Here is a 19,474-nt window from a genome sequence, read left to right as displayed (position 1 = left end):
AGATCTCCCTGATCTTTTCAAAAGGAGCATGTTGTAACACGGACAGAACAAGGTTCAAGTCCCATGGAGGCAAAGGCTCCCTCCTAGGAGGGACCAGGTGCCGCACCCCTTGAACAAAAGTGCTAACCAAGGGGTTAGACGCCACAGGGCGTTGAAAAAGAACGGCCAGCGCAGAAATCGGACCCTTAATCGTGGCCAACGCCAAACGCTGGTCCACACCCGTTTGAAGGAAAGACAACACCCTAGACACCGAGTATGAGCGAGGGGAAAACCCCCTGGACTCACACCAGGCAAAATAGGCCTTCCAAGTACGGTAGTAAACCTTCCCCGAAGAGGTCTTTCTAGCGTTGAGCAAAGTGTGAATGACCTCAGGGGAGAGACCCCTATCCCTCAGGACCTCGGTTTCAACAGCCAGGCCGTCAAAGCCAGCGACTGTAAAGCAGGATGGAATATCGGTCCTTGAGACAGAAGATCTTCTCGAAGAGGCAGACGCCATGGAGCGTCGACCGCCAGATTCACGAGGTCTGCGTACCAAGACCGGCGAGGCCAGTCTGGGGCCACCAGAATCACCGTGAGCGGTTCCGAGGACAACCTGCGAAGGAACCTGGATAGCAGTTGAATCGGTGGGAATGCATACATCAAGCGATACTGATGCCACGGAGCCACCAACGCGTCCGACGCGTCTGCCCGAGGATCGCGCGTCCGTGCCACGAACCTTCCCACCTTGTTGTTCAGACGAGACGCGAACAGGTCCACATCCGGAAGACCCCACTTCGCGCACAACATCTGGAAGACATCCGGGTGGAGTGACCATTCCCCCTGGTCCAGGGTCTGGCGACTCAGATAATCCGCCTGCCAGTTCTCCACCCCCGGAATGTGAACCGCTGTTATCGCCGGTACGTGTGTCTCGGCCCAAGACAGAATGTCGGCCACCTCCCGAGCCGCTCGGGCACTCCTGGTGCCCCCTTGGTGGTTGATGTAGGCCACCGCTGTGGCATTGTCCGTCTGCACCCGAACCGGACGGCCCTGAAGCCTGTCCGTCCAACGTCGAAGGCAGAGATTTATCGCCCGTAATTCCAGAATGTTGATCGGAAGGGAGGATTCCCCCTCCGACCAAGTACCCTGGGTGGACAGAACGCCCAGAACACCACCCCAGCCCGACAGGCTGGCATCCGTGGTGATCACCGTCCACGAAAGAGGACGAAAAGACTTGCCCCCTGACACCGCCGGGGACTGTAGCCACCACAGAAGATCCCTTCTGGTGCAAGGACTCAACGAGAACTGAGATTGTGGTCGCCCGTCCCACCTGGACAGGATCTCCGCTTGGAGACCCCTCGTGTGAAACTGGGCGAAGGGAATCGCCTCGAAGGCCGAGACCCTCAATCCCAGACACCTCATGCCCGTCCGGAGGGACGAGCACGGAACGTCCCTGAGGGACCTGACTTCTTCCTGAAGTGTCCTGAGCTTGTCTTCCGGCAGGAAGACCTTCGCCTGAACAGAGTCCAGAATCATTCCCAGGTAGGGAAGACGAACCGACGGACACAGCGTCGATTTTGGAAAGTTAATCGTCCAACCAAACTCCTGTAGAGTTTGCATCGTGATGGACAGGTTTTTACCAGACCCTGACTGGTCGCAGACTGAACCAGAATGTCGTCCAGATATCCCAGGACCGAGATGCCCTGGGCTCTCAATAAGGCCAGAACCGGTGCAAGCACCTTGGTGAACACCCGCGGAGCCGAAGTGAGACCAAAAGGCAGCGCCACGAATTGGTAATGATCCTCCGCGATGGCGAATCGAAGGTACCTTTGTTGACCCTCGAAAATGGGGATGTGAAGGTATGCATCCTTCAAGTCGATGGAGGCCATGAATTCTCCCGGAACTAGAGCAGCCACCACCGAGCGCAGGGATTCCATGCGGAACTTGCGAACCCGCACAAAGCGGTTCAGAGCTTTTAAGTCCAGAATGGGATGTACCTTGCCCTCCTTTCTGGGCACAGTGAACAGATTTGAATAAAACCCCCGAAATCTGTCCTGATGAGGCACCGGAACCACCACTCCCTGAGCCCGCAGGTCCCGCACCGCCAGGTGCAGATCCCGCAAACGCTCCGGAGACAGTTGAAGATTTGAGGGAAAAAATCTGCTCGCCGGCCGAGAGAGAAACTCGATCTTGTAACCGGGCCGAACGATCTCCTGAACCCACCTGTCCCGAACGCGGGCCAGCCAGGGTTGAAGAAAACCGAGCAAACGTCCCCCCACCCCAGAACTGGGTGAGGGCGCCCCTTCAGGCCGCATTGTTATGGGCAGCGGACCCGGACTGGCCGGACTTCTGCTTAACCATCCACGGCTTCTTTTGGGAGCCTTGACCTTTGAAGGGTTTGCCCTTATAGTGCGACTGAAAGGCACGAAAGGACCCCTGAGCGGGTCTAAACGAAGCATGCTTCTTACCTTGAGCAACCTTAGCCTTGTGGGACTGGGGCAAAAGCGTGCTCTTACCCCCAGTGATCCCCTTTATCAGCGTATCCAAGGATTCTCCAAAAAGGCGAGATCCCGTATAAGGCAGATTAGCTAGAGTTTTGCGAGAAGATTGGTCCACAGACCAACATTTCAGCCAAATCAAGCGGCGTGTCAACATGGCCACGCTGTGCACACATGCAGCCAAAGGGACTATATCTAAGTCCGCATCACACAAATACATGACACCCTGATGAATTTGATCCACCATAGCCAACGTTGTCGGTGGGGCAGAATCAGCCACCAGGACGCGCCTGAGCACCTGCGTCCAATCCGCGACAGCCTGAGCTGCCATAAGGGAAGCAAAAATAGCTTTTAGCATGGAACCGGTAACCGAGTAAGTATGGCGGGCAAGAGACTCCAGCCTCCTGTCCGTGGGATCCCGGAACACCGGGGTATCCTCCGCTGGAATCGCAGTAGATTTATTCAAAACTGCCACCGCGTGATCCACCGGAGGCGGCACACACCAACGTTCATCAGTGGCGGGTGTGAAGGGATAACGCAGCTTGAACCTACTCGGCACAGCGAAAGGCTTCTTTATATTGCGCCATTGTTCACTAACAGCGCACTGAAAATCCTCACTGCAAGGAAAAACCTGTGAAGATTTGCGTCTCCGCTGCGTCCCATAAGAGGCCAGGACGGCAGGAGGACATGCTTCATCCTGCAAATGCAGTGTTTTTTTGATAGAAGCAACCAATTCATCCATGATTGCAAGCTCTTCAGACGAGCCAGGGGGAGAATCATCAACCCCTTCAACCTCCGCCTCCCCTTCCGACCCTACAAGGTCCAGGGACGAACGGGACCCCGACAAGGGGACCCCAGCCATAGCAGCCCCATCACCATTGCCCTCTGAATCAGAGGAAATTGAAACTCTGGGCCGTTTAGTGGATTGAGCAGCCACAAGCATCTGCACCTGAGCAGCTAGGTTAGCCACAATGGTAGCCAAATCGCCCCCCTCGGGGGAAGCAGCAGCAGCCCCTTGGCCTCCCATTAAAGTGGGAGGAAATTTGCTTTCCTGAGAATCCATGCCCCCAAAAGTTTGCAGGAAAAAAGGGGGACTGCCCCTTTAAGATCGCGGCGAGCGTAGCCCACCACACACACACAGCACACACAGACCCCCACAGGGAGAAGTACAAAACTTAGGCAAGAAATACAGGAATAAGGAAGGTAAACCTGGAGAGATCACTCAGGCTGCTGCATCGATCGCTGTTCTCAGGGCAAAGGAAGTGATGCAATACTGACCGCTCCTATAAAGCCTATGGAAGGCTACACAAAAATGGCCGCCGGAGGAGGACTGCAAAGGCAGAGATCATGCAGCGCTGACATGTGGCCTGAGCGATCGCCGCCAAAATGGCGGCGCTTGGCGCCAAAAACGCCGCTCTCCTCATACAGTAATGGCCAGCATACGCCTGCAGTAATAATAAAAAAATGGAGGACCGCAGCAGCGGCCGCCGCATGTATGCACAAACATGTCTCACATCATGCCCCACAGCATACAGCATGTCACACAGAAAAACACACAGCCTGTAACACAGAACAGTGCAGGATAGCCCCCCTCCTTGCAGCCCACAGAAGGCAGCAAACCAGACAGGGAGCCCAATAGTGTGTACAGAAATGCAGGGTTACACAGTCCCAGACTGACACCCACTAAACAGACAGGTCCCCACACAGAGTACACTTACCTTCTGAATGGCGTGGGGAGCCCGCACAAGCGATCAAGCCGCTGCACAGAGGACAGGGAGAGTCGCAGCCAGGACGCAGTAGAACTGCGGTGCGAAACCGCATGGCGTCCAGTGAGGTAGCCACCTCACCGCAGCATCCCTGCAGCGAACAGGGATGGGTCGTTCACACATGCCAGGAAAAAACCTGACTGAACGCTCAATGGCAGGCTGGGAAGCCACTGGCCCACAACCTGCGACCAGGGGGGCCAGCCCGAGACCCAGCCCGCACGATCCTCTTCATCAGAAGAACTAACTAATGCTGAAAAAATAAGCTAAGGAAAGAGACAGAAAAACACTCAAATAAAATCAAAAAGAAGATAAAGGCTGAGGCAAAAAGCCCCAGCACAGAAACAGCCTGCTACTCCTGAAAGCTAGACAATGAAACTGAGGTATGGATACAGGAAGCAGGAGGGTATTGACTGAGGGGACCACCCCCTGGGGGTGGGATATGTTAAAAGCTTTAATATTGACATATTCTGTTGCCTAGCTACTCCTACGGAGCAAAGGTCAATTACCCCATAGTGACGAATATGAAGAGGCGGCGACTGTCGGAGGACGTAAGAGAAATTATGCATTTTAAAACTACACGACAGTTCAGGATAGCATGCATAGAAAAAAATGTCTAATGTATTAAAGGAAAATAGAGGGCCACATATGTACCAGTTTTCACAACTGTAAATCTAGCAAGTGACCTACTTTCACACTGCTTCTGAATCATATACTACAGCTGAGTAGTCAGGGGATGTTGGCTTCTTCTATTTCACTACGTTAACTTATGAAATAAATGCTAAATAAAATCTCTAACCTGAATATGGAAATAAAACATTCATAGTTCTAAATGTAAAAGTTCTCAGGCAGAATCTCTTTAAAGTATATGTAAACCCAATCATTAAAATTTCAGACAAAAGTTTAATGTAATTTCAAAAGTCATTTTCAACAGTGTGAAATCTGCAGCTTGTAATAAAATATACCTATAAATAAAGTTTTAGCTTTTATAAAAATTATGGACAGCAAAGTCGCTAAGTGGCTGGCACTTCTGCCTGGTAGCACTAGTTAGAATCCACAACCTGCCTGGAGTTTGCATGTTTTCCCTGTACCTGCATGGGATTCCCCCCATACTTCAAAGACATGGTAGTAGGTTAATTGGATCCTGTCTAAATTGGCCCCAATGTGTGCATGAATGTGAGCTAGGGATCTTAGATTGTAAGCTCCTTGAGGACAGGAATTGATGTGAATGTACAATATATATATATATATATATATATATATATATATATATATTATATATTATATATATATATATATATATATACATACATACAGTGGATCCAAAAAGTCTACATACCCCTGTTGAAATGTCAGGTTTCTGTTATGTAAAAAAATGAGAAAAAGATAAATAAAGTGCAGCTGTTCTAGTAGGTCTTTCCTGACATTTTATTAGCCACATCCTACAGCAAAAGCAATGGTCAGCAGAGAGCTTCCAAAGCTTCAGAGGGATCTCATTGTTAAAAGGAATTAGTCAGAAGAAGGGTACAAAATAATTTCCAAGGCATTAGATATACCATGGAACACAGTGAAGTTGAGAAAATATGGCACAACAGTGACAATATCAAGAAATGGACATCCCTCCAAAATTGATGAAAAGACGAGAAGAAAACTGGTCAGGGAGGCTGCCAAGAGGCCTACAGCAACATTAAAGGAGCTGCAGGAATATCTGGCAAGTACTGGCTGTGTGGTACATGTGACAACCAGAGATCTGCAGTCAGGGGAGGCAGAGCAGAATGAAAAAAAAAAGACGATTGAGCTTCGAGGGTCTCCTAGCACTCCCAGTTGTGAAGATATGGGTCACGCAGCCTGTCAGAGAAGCTACATACAACACGACCAGTTTAAATACAGGCTGGCACACGCAGTTTGCAGCAGACTGAGAGGATGAGCTCTCAGTGCTTCTGACTTTTTGAGCACATAGGCAGCTTGGAGCCTTGGACCAATGGAAAAGCACCATTGGTCCAAGCTGTCCAATAAAAATGCTGCAGTGGAGGCTCTCCTCTCATTGCAGTGTCATAGAAGGGGGCATGTGTCTAAAAGACAAATGCTCCCTTCCAGCCCAGCCCTCTTAACAACAAGGAAAAAACATGGGTTTATGGGTATAAGGTTTACTCATAATCCCTTGTTTTTCTCACACAGTTAAAAGGGAGAATCTGTTGCTGCTGAAAAAGGTGCATTTTTAATCAAGCAAAATAATATATTATTATGCTATATTTTATTTAAACATAATTTATTATTTATCTATTTACTGTGACACTACTGGTTTAAAGTTATAACTTCAAACTTCAGTAAATTGTCCGTTAAACTACCTGTATGAGTACAGTTTTTGAAAATATAGTTAATTACCGTATTTTCCGGCGTATAAGACGCCCCCTATTACATGATCTACCGGTAATACTTATACTTAGGCTACCTTGGAGATATTATACTCGCCGTATAAGACGACCTACCATTTTTGGGGGATTTTTTTGAGGTTCAAAAGTAGTCTTATACGCCAGAAAATACAGTACCTTAAAAACAATATATAATAATTATTTGTATATTACGTACTTATGGTAATTAAACACTTGCCACCCAGGCCAATTCTGACAGTTCTCTCCTACATGTAAAAATCATCATTTTTGTGCTAGAAAATTACTCAGAACCCCCAAACATTATATATATATATATATATATATATATATATATATATATATATATATAAATATTTAGCAGACACCCAAGGGAATAAAATGGTGGCATTGCAACTTTTTTTGTTACTTGGTAATTGCGCAGCGATTTTTCAAATGCGTTTTTCTTTGTAGAAAAAAAATGTTTCAAGAATAATAAAAAAAAAAAAGCACTAAAGGTATCCCAATATTTTTTGTATAAGGTGAAAGATGATGTTATGCCAAGTAAATAGATACCTAACATGTCACGCTTTATAATTGTTCACACTTGTGGAATGCGCCAAAGTTTAGTACTTAAAAATCTCCATAGGCAAAGCCTTAAAATTCTTTACAGGTTACATGTTTCCAGCATCAACAAAAAGGGTGACTGAAAAACATCTTAGGCCCCTTTCACACTTATGCAACTTTAAAGTTGCACGATTTTACCAAGATTTTGCCGCAACTTTCTTCCCGCGATTTTGACACGAGTTTGACTGGGCTTGAATGTCTTTGGACCTCAAAACGTATCAAAATCGTGCCAAAGTAGTGCAGGGACTACTTTGAAGTCGGTGCAACTTCAAGTCGCACAGATATAAATGCTACTCATTGGAAATAATGGAGAACGACTTTGCAGTCCCAAATCCCATGACAAGTCGCACAAGTGTGAAAAGGGCCTTAAACTAGTAGAACTGCAATTATGTATCAATGTCACATGGCTGATACAGATAACAATCCAATCAAATGCAAACCTATTGATTTACACCAACCTGTTTATATGTCCTTTCTGCTACACACATCAAGAAGAAAAACATCCATGAGAGGCAGATTCGCAGCACCAGGTTAATAGTTGATAAAACCAATAGCAGTGGGGTTGGAGAGGCGCCACAGAAAACTGCTAAAAGCTCCTTTCCAGTCATTGAAAAGATCTGTTCCATGTCCCGCTGATGACATAAGTGGAAGAGGAAGGGGAAGACTGCCAGAGCTACAGTTACTGCATTTCCCAGCATCTGATAGCCTACGCCATGTTCATAGGATCTCACCTAGATGTTACACAAAACAGATAACAGTTAGATTTCTGGACAAGTAAAGTATACACAAAATGTCTGTTTCTTATAGAATACTGTTTCATAAATCATTACTAATAGAGATTACCTAAGGGCATCTTTTTCAACAACACTTTGTGTATAATAATATAAATATATCTATAGCTATATTATACATATATATATATATATATATATATATATATATATATATACCGTATATATATATATATATATATATATATATACACACACAAACACACACACACTTTGGCCACTTTATTTGGTACCTTGGTAGTACTGGGTTGGACCCCCTTTTGCCTTCAGAACAGCCTTAATTCTTCGTGGTATAGAATCAACAAGGTGTTGGAAACAATCCTCAGAGATTTTGGTCAAATTTGACATGATAGAATCACACATATTGACATGATAGAATCACACATATTGACATGATAGAATCACACATATTGACATGATAGAATCACACAGTTACTGCAGATTTTTCGAATGGAAGGAGCCATTAGAAGATGAGTACACTGTAGTCATAAAGGGATGGACATGGTCAGCAATAATACTCAGGTAGGCTGCGGCATTTAAAGATGCTCAATTGGTACTAAGGGACCCAAAGTGTGCCAAGAAAATATCCTCCACACCATTACACCACCACTGGCCTGAACCGTTGATACAAGGCAGGATGGATCCATGTTTTCATGTTGTTTATGCCAAATTCTGACCCTACCATCTGAAAGCTGCAGTTGAAAACCAGACTGATTAGACCAGGCAGTGTTTTTCTATTCTTCTATTGTCCAATTTTGGTGAGCCTTTGAGAATTGTAGCCTCTATTTCCTGTTCTTAGGTGAGAGGAGTGACACCCGGTGTGGTCTTCTGCTGCTGTAGCCCGTCTGCTTCAAGGTTCGATGTGTTGTACATTCAGAGATGGTATTCTGCATACCTTGGTTGCAACCAGTGGTTATTTGTGTTATCATTGCCTTTCTATCTTGAACCAGTCGTCCCATTCTCCTCTGACCTCAACAAGGCATTTTCGTCCACACAACTGCCGCTCACTGGATATTTTCTCTTTTTTTGGACCATTCTCTGTAAACCCTAGAGATGGTTGTGTGTGAAAATTCCAGTGGATCAGCAGTTTTTTTATATGCTCATTTTGAACTTCAGCAAGTCCTCTTCACTACATCCGGATGCCTAAATGCGTTACGTTGCTGTCATGTGATTGGCTGATTATCAGCTAGTGTTGTCAAGCAATTTTACAGCTTTACCTAATAAAGTGGCCGGTGTATATGTGTACACTGTATATGTGTACACATATACAGTAAAATGTAACATACTAAATAAATGTCTACAATATCTTGATTACTAGAATCAAAGAAAAGGAAAAGTCCAGCCAATCCGAATCTGATTTCAGTTATAATTTTTTAGTGCAAATGGACAATAAAAGGAACACTTCCAATTGTTCTGTCCTTCAATTTTTATACATTAATAAAATAGTTCTGCTTTTTTGAATCCACAGCTATGTGATCTATGTGAGCTATTGTCACTGGCACTGGCTGATTGTATATTACCAGGCACAAAAAAACTGAATCTTTGGAATTGTATTTACAAAGCATCAGAACTGATGTTGTTTTTTTTTTTTTTTTCTCTTGGGAAATAATTAGGACATATGATCCATTTAAAAAACTAATCTGAGTAACTCTCTTATATTTGGCTTACTTCATAAAATTAAATTAATACAGTTGTATCAGTTGAAGCTAGGGGAAGGAGCTGGTGATGGTGATTTTTTCATCTGCATACTGGGAAAAGCACCAGCTACATTTCAATGGTATAAAAGAGCTAACTAAATGTGAAAAATATATATTCTAGCACATAGGTGTGCGCAGCCTATTGCATTAGGGTGTGCACCCCAAAGCTCAAACACATATCCGTGTGTGTATATACTGATGGTGTCAGTAGGGCAGAGATCGGTGTCTGTAGTTTTATTGTTATTTTTTATTCTCTTTTACAATTTTCCAATTTTTTTTTTTTTTGTTTGCCCAGTTAGGGAGCTTTGGTGAAATATCAGGGGTCTAAACTAGGGGAATCTTCACCACAAGGGGTGATTAGGGTGTGCCCAGGCACACCTGGCACACCCTGTGCGCACGCCTATGTTCTAGCAATTTTAATAAATAGGCTACTTGGTAAAGTAGCCAGTCAAAATGAAAGCCCAACTCCAGTCAAAACTTTTGTTTAGTTTTGGATAGAGTATGGAAGGGTTCGAACCTTTCTCTGTTTTTATTGCCACCTGTGACCTGATTGAGAAACTTTCCCTTTACTTCCTGTCCTGAAGACAGAAGGTCAGAGGACCAGGAAGTTTTCATTACTAGGGTCAGAAAGTCTTCTAGTATTTGGGGACAGATAGAATCTCTGTAATGTTTTTCTAGATGTTTGTGACTCCCTGTCTCAGTGATTCCCCAGTCCCTAATTTCTGTTCCCGTTGTTACTAGGATGTTGAATAAGGGGAATTCATCCCAATGATGACAACAAACTGCCAAAAGTCATAAGCAGTGGGGGCCCGTGCATTAGGGGTGCAGGGGCGCCGCCCCCCCTATCCATGCATTTGGCCCCCTAATCTACATGCAGGGTGACGGACGCATGGATTCCAATGGGGGATTTTTTTTTTTTAAGCACGTGAATAGAGCCAGAGGCTCTAATAGTCTTCAAAAAAGGATGGGCTCGGGCGCAGAGCACTCAGTTGTGTGACAGTAGCGAATGAATATTAGCTTTTGTCACACGGATTCTCCTCCTGGCCAATCAGGAAGCGGGTCCTGAGACCTGTTTCCCAATTGGCTGAAAGTAGAAGCCATTCTATTGGCGAAGGAGGAAGGAAGGAAGAGACGCAGGGGAATCCCAACCAACGAAGGGGAACACGGAGGAGACTGAGGGGGAAACCGCTGCTGCCATCGCTGCCTCCACGTCAGTCCAGGGGCAGCACAGGGTTGGTGAGCCGGCGACGGGGGGGGGGGTATGGTGTGCGGTGCGGGCTGGAGCTGGTGTGGTCCGTGGTCAGGTCCGTCTGCCGCACCACCCCCCCAACCCATGGAGCACCAGCCACCACTGGTCATAAGCCCAACCTATCCAACAAAAAGGAAAACAATTCTGGCTGGACTTTGACTTTAATAAGAAATGAATACATAAGAATGATCTGAGAAACAAACACTGATCACGACGATAATGATGACTATTACTACTGCATTCCAACAGAACCTTCAGAAATATGCAATTCTTTGTGTTACTCGATGAAATATGAAGAATCCGCGCTTAGGATAATTTTTGGCCTCTTATATGGTATTTGATACTGGCTGCAGCCCACCTATGCACTATATTCCTAGAAATATAGTAAGAATAAAGGAAAAAAAGAAGAAAAGGTGTATGGCGCTGCCAGAATATACTAATTGTTCCGTGTGTCTTTCAACGATGCTAATGTATATTAAGTGTGTGTCTTCACTGTGAATATTAAATTAATTGGGATTGGTGAAAAGTGTATGGTGAGTACAACAATAATAGGCGATCCGACCCTGTGAAGGGTTTACAGTGGTGCTAAAACAATTGGGAATAAATTGAGTAAAAATGCAATGTGAATAAAAAGTATGAAAAAATGTGAGTGGTGTCAACCCAATAAATAGAGAAAAATTGGTAAAAAACGGTTGGATCCACCTAAAAACATACAATACCACATAGGTGAACTGTGAAAAATCCTTAAACGGTGTAACTATACAGTAGATAGCATCATATATTCACATGAAACTATATAAAAGGTAAGTATATAAAAACTTGTAAACCACTCTAAAATTGACAGCAATAGTCCAGGTGCTAGTAAGTTCGTAGTGACTAAAAGGGCCTAAAAAGGAGGGTGGTCCCACAATGGAAAAACCCTTCCTGAATTAGGGGAGCAAAAAGTGACTTGAGTGCAGGTGCTCTAACAGAGAATTTTGGAGGTGCTCGGATGTCAGTGACAATTCAGTGCTCCCCGCACCCCTTGGACCGCACTCACCAGAGTTGATCACCCCTACAGGGGTATCAGGCCTTGGATATATAATCCTGGGGTCCCCTTCTCTGGTTGTTAGGGTAACTGTGTGGTCCAATATTCTGCCCGAGTCCTGCGTGCCAAGGTCCTTGGGGTTAGGGTCCACGGGTGCATAGGTATATATGGGGGAAGAAGGCTCACATAGAGTAGTACCGCTTTTAAAATTGCTTTATTAGAATCAAAAAGAGGGTACTCACAAACATAAAGGGAATAATCGGCATGTAAACAGTGATAGTTGCGCACTTCCGGGACGCCGTGCGTTCCACGGGCCGGATGTGCGTTCCACTTGGGCGGATGTGACGCGATGACGCTCTACGTACGTTTCGTCGGAGTGACGTCTTCAGGAGTTTTTTTTTTCCTTTACTCGATGCATACAGTATATCAGTCCATCATGAAATAAATCTGATCACTATCAACTGTCCAGAATTAGTAAACATAAAAAATCATCAAACCTTTTTAAGGAAAAATTTACAACATATTTAAGGCTACATGTACACGGGACGTTTTAAAAAGTCCTTTGAACGCTGGAATTTAACAGCTATATAAAGGACGTTTAAAACGTCCGTTATGTCGCGTTTGCAGCCGCGTTTAGCGGCATTTAGCGGGCGTTTGCGCTCAGATCCGCTTTTAGAGGTCAAAAAATCATTCCCCTTTAAACAGGAAAAACGCAAGCGCTAAACGCGGGTGATCGCGTTCGGTCGCGTTTTGCGTTTGAAACGAAGGTAAACACACGTTCTGAACATCCTGAACGCAAATAATTGCTTTCCAAAAAATGACACTGAACTCAACTGCCTGTAAATGACTGTAAACAACTCAGTGTACATGGACAGATAAGATAACAAAGAGGAGGATTCAGGGGCTTCTGAAAAAAACGCCCATCTGCTCCAAAACGTCTTTTTACAAGTAGCAGTGTACATGAGGCCTAAAAGTGCAAGTAATGTAGGCATTGATGTTGTTATTTTAATAATGCTGTCATTGTATTCTGTATATTGCAGTTTCAAAACAACGTAATAACTGTTTGATTCTGCCATTTCTAAAGCTGCAATATAAATACAAATGTTATAAAGAGCAGATGCTAAACATGAGGAGTAGATTAATTAAAACAAATCCTGATGGTATCAACACGACAATGGAAGCTAAGTCCAGGGATTTGGGATGCCATGCCTTATAATAATGTGATAATTACTGGTTTAACCTTTTTTGCCTACACACTGATCGGTGCTTCAAACATCCAGGTAGAATGTCAGCGATGAGTATTTGAAGGTCACTTTCACAATGAAAATGACAAATATATAGCATAAGCAGATGGCTCACCTATAACTTGTTTGAGTCACTCTATTTATTGATGCAATTTTGTGAGCTAAATATTGCTTAGCACTTCTTTATGTAGTTCCTAGGAAATTTGTATAAATTCCTCAGTGCCACTTAGAGCTTTGATGTATTATCACATTTATAACTAATATAGCCAGATGCCTGATCTCAACCTTCTCACATCTCTGCTCCAGCTGGATTCAAGATTTTCTGCAACGATTTGGCTACACTTAACAATAATTCAGGACTAAATTAGAAAGTTGGAACTGTAGTACAAACATTAGAACACATCGACATGGGCAGACCCAGTATAAAGTCTTGCAGCATAATGCAGCAGTAATAACTGTAGTTTACCAATTACATTCTAAGCTGCTTTAGCCCATTTACAAACTATCAGTCATATTATTATTAGTACTAGTATTATTAACACGTTCTAACCACACAATGGATTCCAGTGAACTTGAAAGTGTAGATAGATCTGGAAACTGTATATCTCTATAAAAATATTACTAATATTACAATTTTTAAATATTATTTTGCAATTGTTGTAACTGTATTGCACAGCAATAGCTATTGTCAGAAAAATAAGTAAAAACCAAGCTTTACCTAAAGAGAACCTATTACCAGGCTATTTTTTTCAGCAAAAATCTTCCCCTGTTAATTTAAGTGGTTATAAAGAACAAAGGTTTTTTTACCTTAAAAAACCTTCTGCGTGCTGCTCTCCCCACAGCACCCTCAATACTTACCTGAACTGCCTCTCAATCCAGCAAGGTCTCTCTCTCCAAGTTGTGGTTCTGTGAGTCTTATGGACACAAAAAGCAGGGCTCGGAAGCGAGCATGTACTAGTGCCCCCATAGTAAGCAGCTGTGTATTGGGGGCACTGGTCAAGGGGGAGAACCGCTGTAACATCAGAATGACCTACCCCTGCCATGGGCAAACACTGCCCTTCTTATACAGTGGGTACGGAAAGTATTCAGACCCCCTTAAATTTTTCACTCTTTGTTATATTGCAGCCATTTGCTAAAATCATTTAAGTTCATTCTTCTTCCTCATGAATGTACACATAGCACCCCGTACTGACAGAAAAACACAGAATTGTTGACATTGTTGCAGATTTATTAAAAAAGAAAAACTGAAATATCACATGGTCCTAAGTATTCAGACCCTTTGCTGTGACACTCATATATTAAACTCAGGTGCTTTCCATTTCTTCTGATCATCCTTGAGATGGTTCTACACCTTCATTTGAGTCCAGCTGTGTTTGATTATACTGATTGGACTTGATTAGGAAAGCCACACACCTGTCTATACAAGACCTTCCAGATCACAATGCATGTCAGAGCAAATGAGAATCATGAGGTCAAAGGAACTGCCTGAAGAGCTCAGAGACAGAATTGTGGCAAGGCACAGATCTGGCCAAGGTTACAAAAAGATTTCTACTGCACTTAAGGTTCCTAAGAGCACAGTGGCCTCCATAATCCTCAAATGGAAGACGTTTGGGACGACCAGAAGCCTTCCTAGAGCTGGCCGTCCGGCCAAACTGAGCTATCGGGGGAGAAGAGCCTTGGTGAGAGAGGTAAAGAAGAACCCAAAGATCACTGTGGCTGAGCTCCAGAAATGCAGTCAGGAGATGGGAGAAAGTTGTAGAAAGTCAACCATCACTGCAGCCCTCCACCAGTCGGGGCTTTATGGCAGAGTGGCCCAACGGAAGCCTCTCCTCAGTGTAAGACACATGAAAGCCCGCATGGAGTTTGCTAAAAAAACATCTGAAGGACTCCAAGATGGTGAGAAATAAGATTCTCTGGTCTGATGAGACCAAAATAGAACTTTTTAGCCTTAATTCTAAGCGGTATGTGTGGAGAAAACCAGGCACTGCTCATCACCTGTCCAATACAGTCCCAACAGTGAAGCATGGTGGTGGCAGCATCATGCTGTGGGGGTGTTTTTCAGCTGCAGGGACAGGACGACTGGTTGCAATCGAGGGAAAGATGAATGCGGCCAAGTACAGGGATATCCTGGACAAAAACCTTCTCCAGAGTGCTCTGGACCTCAGACTGGGCCGAAGGTTTACCTTCCAACAAGACAATGACCCTAAGCACACAGCTAAAATAACGAAGGAGTGGCTTCACAACAACTCCGTGACTGTTCTTGAATGGCCCAGCCAGAGCCCTGACTTAAACCCAATTGAGCATCTCTGGAGAGACCTAAAAATGGCTGTCCACCAACGTTTACCATCCAACCTGACAGAACTGGAGAGGATCTGCAAGGAGGAATGGCAGAGGATCCCCAAATCCAGGTGTGAAAGACTTGTTGCATCTTTCCCAAAAAGACTCCTGGCTGTATTAGATCAAAAGGGGGCTTCTACTAAATACTGAGCAAAGGGTCTGAATACTTAGGACCATGTGATATTTCAGTTTTTCTTTTTTAATAAATCTGCAACAATGTCAACAATTCTGTGTTTTTCTGTCAGTATGGGGTGCTATGTGTACATTCATGAGGAAGAAGAATGAACTTAAATGATTTTAGCAAATGGCTGCAATATAACAAAGAGTGAAAAATTTAAGGGGGTCTGAATACTTTCCGTACCCACTGTACCTACAGATCTTAGTTAAGGAGAATAAACTCACTACCAAAACCTTTCGTAAAGAGACTGCTACTAACACCTTGCTACAAGCTCAAAGTCATCATCCAGGCTCTTTGATCTGGGGAATTCTAATTGGTCGGTTCCTTCGAATCAGAAGAAACTGTTCACAAGATCAGGATTTTTGCAATGAAGAAAGAAAGAAAGAAAGAAAGACAAGTAAAAATTAGTCTGGGAAGACACTGGCATATCTTAACTTTTGGCAGATATAGTGGGTTCACGCCCCCTAATGGTTGCACGTGGGGCTGGTAACCTCAATGATACTCAGGATATTGAAACAGTCAAAAAAAAGCCCCTCCTCCTCGCTCTAAAGAAGTTTGATGTGATTAATGAAAAAAAACACATCAGCGTGATGTCATTACGCATGCCTGCCGATTGGGCGCAACGCTGTCATTGCTGGGCAGAGCTGGGTGGAGCTTCATACACATTACATCCAATACGAGATATGCTGTCTTTTTACTGAGAAAATGTGAGTGGATTTATTTTTTAAAATAAAAAAAATAAAATAAAAACTGTTTTTAAACGATCTACACTGTTAGACTCTATTGTTGCTTTCCATATATACCATATGATATTGAGGAGCTGAGAATAGAGGCTGAAGAGCAGACAGAGCAGCGTCCCCTATATATACAAATAAGTGCATTTGACCTCCTAACCTAGTGAGGTCCATTTGAGCAGGTGAGAGTACACCTTTGAGGTAGGGTGAAGGGCACTGTGGTGATTGAGTGATATTTGGGAGTGCACAATCACTTGAAGGTGGTATCACGTTTTTTCGAATAATTGATGTATATGTATGAATTTACACTATTATAGAATTATTTATATATTTTAGATTGAGGAACAGAGTTTCACACTATTAGGTAGCGCTGCACTATATAGATATTAGTACAGATATGGGAAAACCGGTACCAGAATGTAGCACTTAAGGTCATAAATCCAGCGAGTCTTAAGTTTCAAGATCTCTTGCCGAACATGGCTCCCCCTCCAATGTGGGGAAAACCAAAATTATTATTATTATTGTTTTGTGAATAATAGTTAATGTCTTGCTTTTAAATGGAACATTCTATTTAATCTTTCATGACATTTTTTTCCTTCCTTTCTGTTTTAATGTTATTAGATTGGAGCTGAGGTTAGTCCCACGGCCCCATATAAGTCCTATTGTGATATGTATAAATTGTATTGATTTATCATGATGGTCTTTATTTTTCATGTTTTATCCTTAATTCTATTAAGGGGGCTTCATTATATATTTTATAGTCTTCATTTATTTGTATGTGTATTTTGTTAGTTTGGATTTTGTTTTGGAGCCCACTAGTCGGCGCTTTACTATGCACGTTTGTATTTGTTTATGTTATGGTCTAGATCTATTTATATTTTTAATATTTTAAGTTTATTTAGATTTTTATTAACATATATTTTTGGGTAAATTTCTCACATTCTATTGACCACTTTTTTATTGGAAGTGGTTGGATCTTATACTGTTTCTGCCTGCTTTGGTGGGATGCAATATAGTTTAAAGCTTTGAGATATATTTAAATTCCCCCGCATGTGGAACGCATTGTGAAGTGCAAGCTAGTGATATAGCTTCAATATCACAAGCTAGTGATGTATTTCCAGTGCTGGTCATTTCCAGGATGAGCATTATTTACGTGCATGCTTGCGGCCTCTCGACACGCCTCTCATGCTTGCTTTGGAAACCGCAGCTTGGCATTGCATGCTATTATTAAGCTAATGATGTACCAGAACACCCAGATCCTTCTCTGCTATGGATTCCCGCAGTTCTTCTCCAACTAGTATGGATGATGCATGCATATTCTTAGCCCCAAAGTGCAAAACTTTACATTTATCAACATTAAACCTCATTTGCCACATAGTTGCCCAATGAAACAATGTATTGAGGTCAGCTTGTAAGTTGGAGACATCCTGTAAAGAAGTTATTCCACTGCAAAGCTTGGTGTCATCTGCAAAGACTAAAATGGTACTTTTAATCCCAGACCTTATATCATTTATTAAGATATTAAAAAATAAGGTTCCCAACACTGAACCTTGGGGTACACCACTGATAACCTTAGACAATTCCAATGGAGATAGCTGTCTATTGGAGGCACTGGTATAGAGGGAGCGCCGGTGGGGGACCAGAGAAGAAGAGGATCGGGGGCTGCAAAATCATTGCACAGAGCAGGTAAGTATAACCTGTTTATTATTTTTATTAAAAAATATAATAATAATAAAAATAATATCTATATGTATTTTATGCATGTTATTTACCTGTAAAAGCTCCCCTTGTGTAGACATTCTAGTCATTCAAAAGCTCTATGATTGCTGATGGTAGCCATCTTGGATGTCATGTCAGCAGCCCTAGCAGAATCATAGCTCTCACTCAACTAAACTTTATTGCATTCCCCTTTCTTATTCTGATTGCTACATAAAAGGTTATGTTGGAAGGTAAAGGGGAGAGGAGGAGCAGGGTCATCAATAAGACACTTTTAGAAATGCAGAGGGCTATGACGTGCAAGAAGGGAGGATAATTGACTTTCTATCAAGCTCAAAGGCACTGTACAAGTAAACAAAAAGTCACTTATGAAATAAAAAAAAACTCTGCAAATGAGCATTTAAAACACTTGATTTCTCTGTGATGGCAACTGCAATAAGCTGGTGACAGGGTCTTGTTAGAAAACCTGTCATAAGATGAACATGGAAGATGCAATTGCTGATCTCCTTCCAAAAATGCTAACAACCTGTAATTCAGACCTTTACATTCTGCATCATGAACCTAGAGTAAGTACTCAACTCAGAAGCTCTAATTTCCGTACACTATCTCATGCCACATACTTGTTTTGGATCAGTAAAGAAAGTATTGCAGGCAGATACATTTGACAGATTCATTTTTGACAGATTCATTTTGACAGATTAATTTGACAGAATCATTGTTTGTTATTGATATACAAGTTATCCATTCTGCCTGTTATACAATATTTTTGTTGACAGATAAAAGGACAAGTAATATCTAGGACCACTCAAACTTACAGTACATACAAAAGCCACATAAATTATTACATGGGGATTGTTTCAAATACTCACTTGTTTCATGATAATCCCACTGATATCCAGAACAGACATGTCAGCTTTTTTACACTCATTCTTCTCCCATATGATTGCACTGACTCTCTCAGAAGTGGTGCTTGTATCTTGTAGCCAAAACAGATGGTTCTATAGATAAAAAAAAGAAGACTTCAATTTTCCAAGGAGAAAAACAGCTACCTGAACAGATAAATAGTAACATTCATGTTTTCTAAGCACTTCTAGGAGTTTGTGTCTTATAGACCAGACAATTTTTTTTTTTTTTTCAAAAATAATTTTTTATTAAGGGTTTGTAATAGGCTTTACAATCCACCAAAGAAGATAAACAAAAACAAAACACCATATAATCATGTGGTTTAACAATTATCGTAAGTTTCTTATTTCCTTATATCTAACAAA

The 19,474-nt window shown here is 42.8% G+C and overlaps 1 protein-coding gene across 1 annotated transcript in view; it reads right to left on the bottom strand.

Moving 5' to 3' along the window:
- PHTF1 (putative homeodomain transcription factor 1) overlaps nucleotides 1-19,474 on the bottom strand; it is a 322,940-nt gene that overhangs the window by 84,214 nt on the left and 219,252 nt on the right. The window contains exons 12-13 of the mRNA XM_082246092.1: nucleotides 19,076-19,204; nucleotides 7,692-7,964 (exon numbers count right to left, since the gene is read on the bottom strand). Coding sequence (XP_082102218.1) covers nucleotides 7,692-7,964; nucleotides 19,076-19,204 — 402 coding nt within the window. The remainder of the gene's footprint in view (nucleotides 1-7,691; nucleotides 7,965-19,075; nucleotides 19,205-19,474) is intronic.

Source organism: Pelophylax lessonae, assembly GCF_965119305.1.
Source record: "Pelophylax lessonae genome assembly, chromosome: 2".
In the NCBI taxonomy this organism is placed as follows: Eukaryota; Metazoa; Chordata; class Amphibia; order Anura; family Ranidae; genus Pelophylax; species Pelophylax lessonae.
Note: the sequence above shows the minus strand (reverse complement) of the source record. Positions and strands in the feature narration are given on the sequence as shown.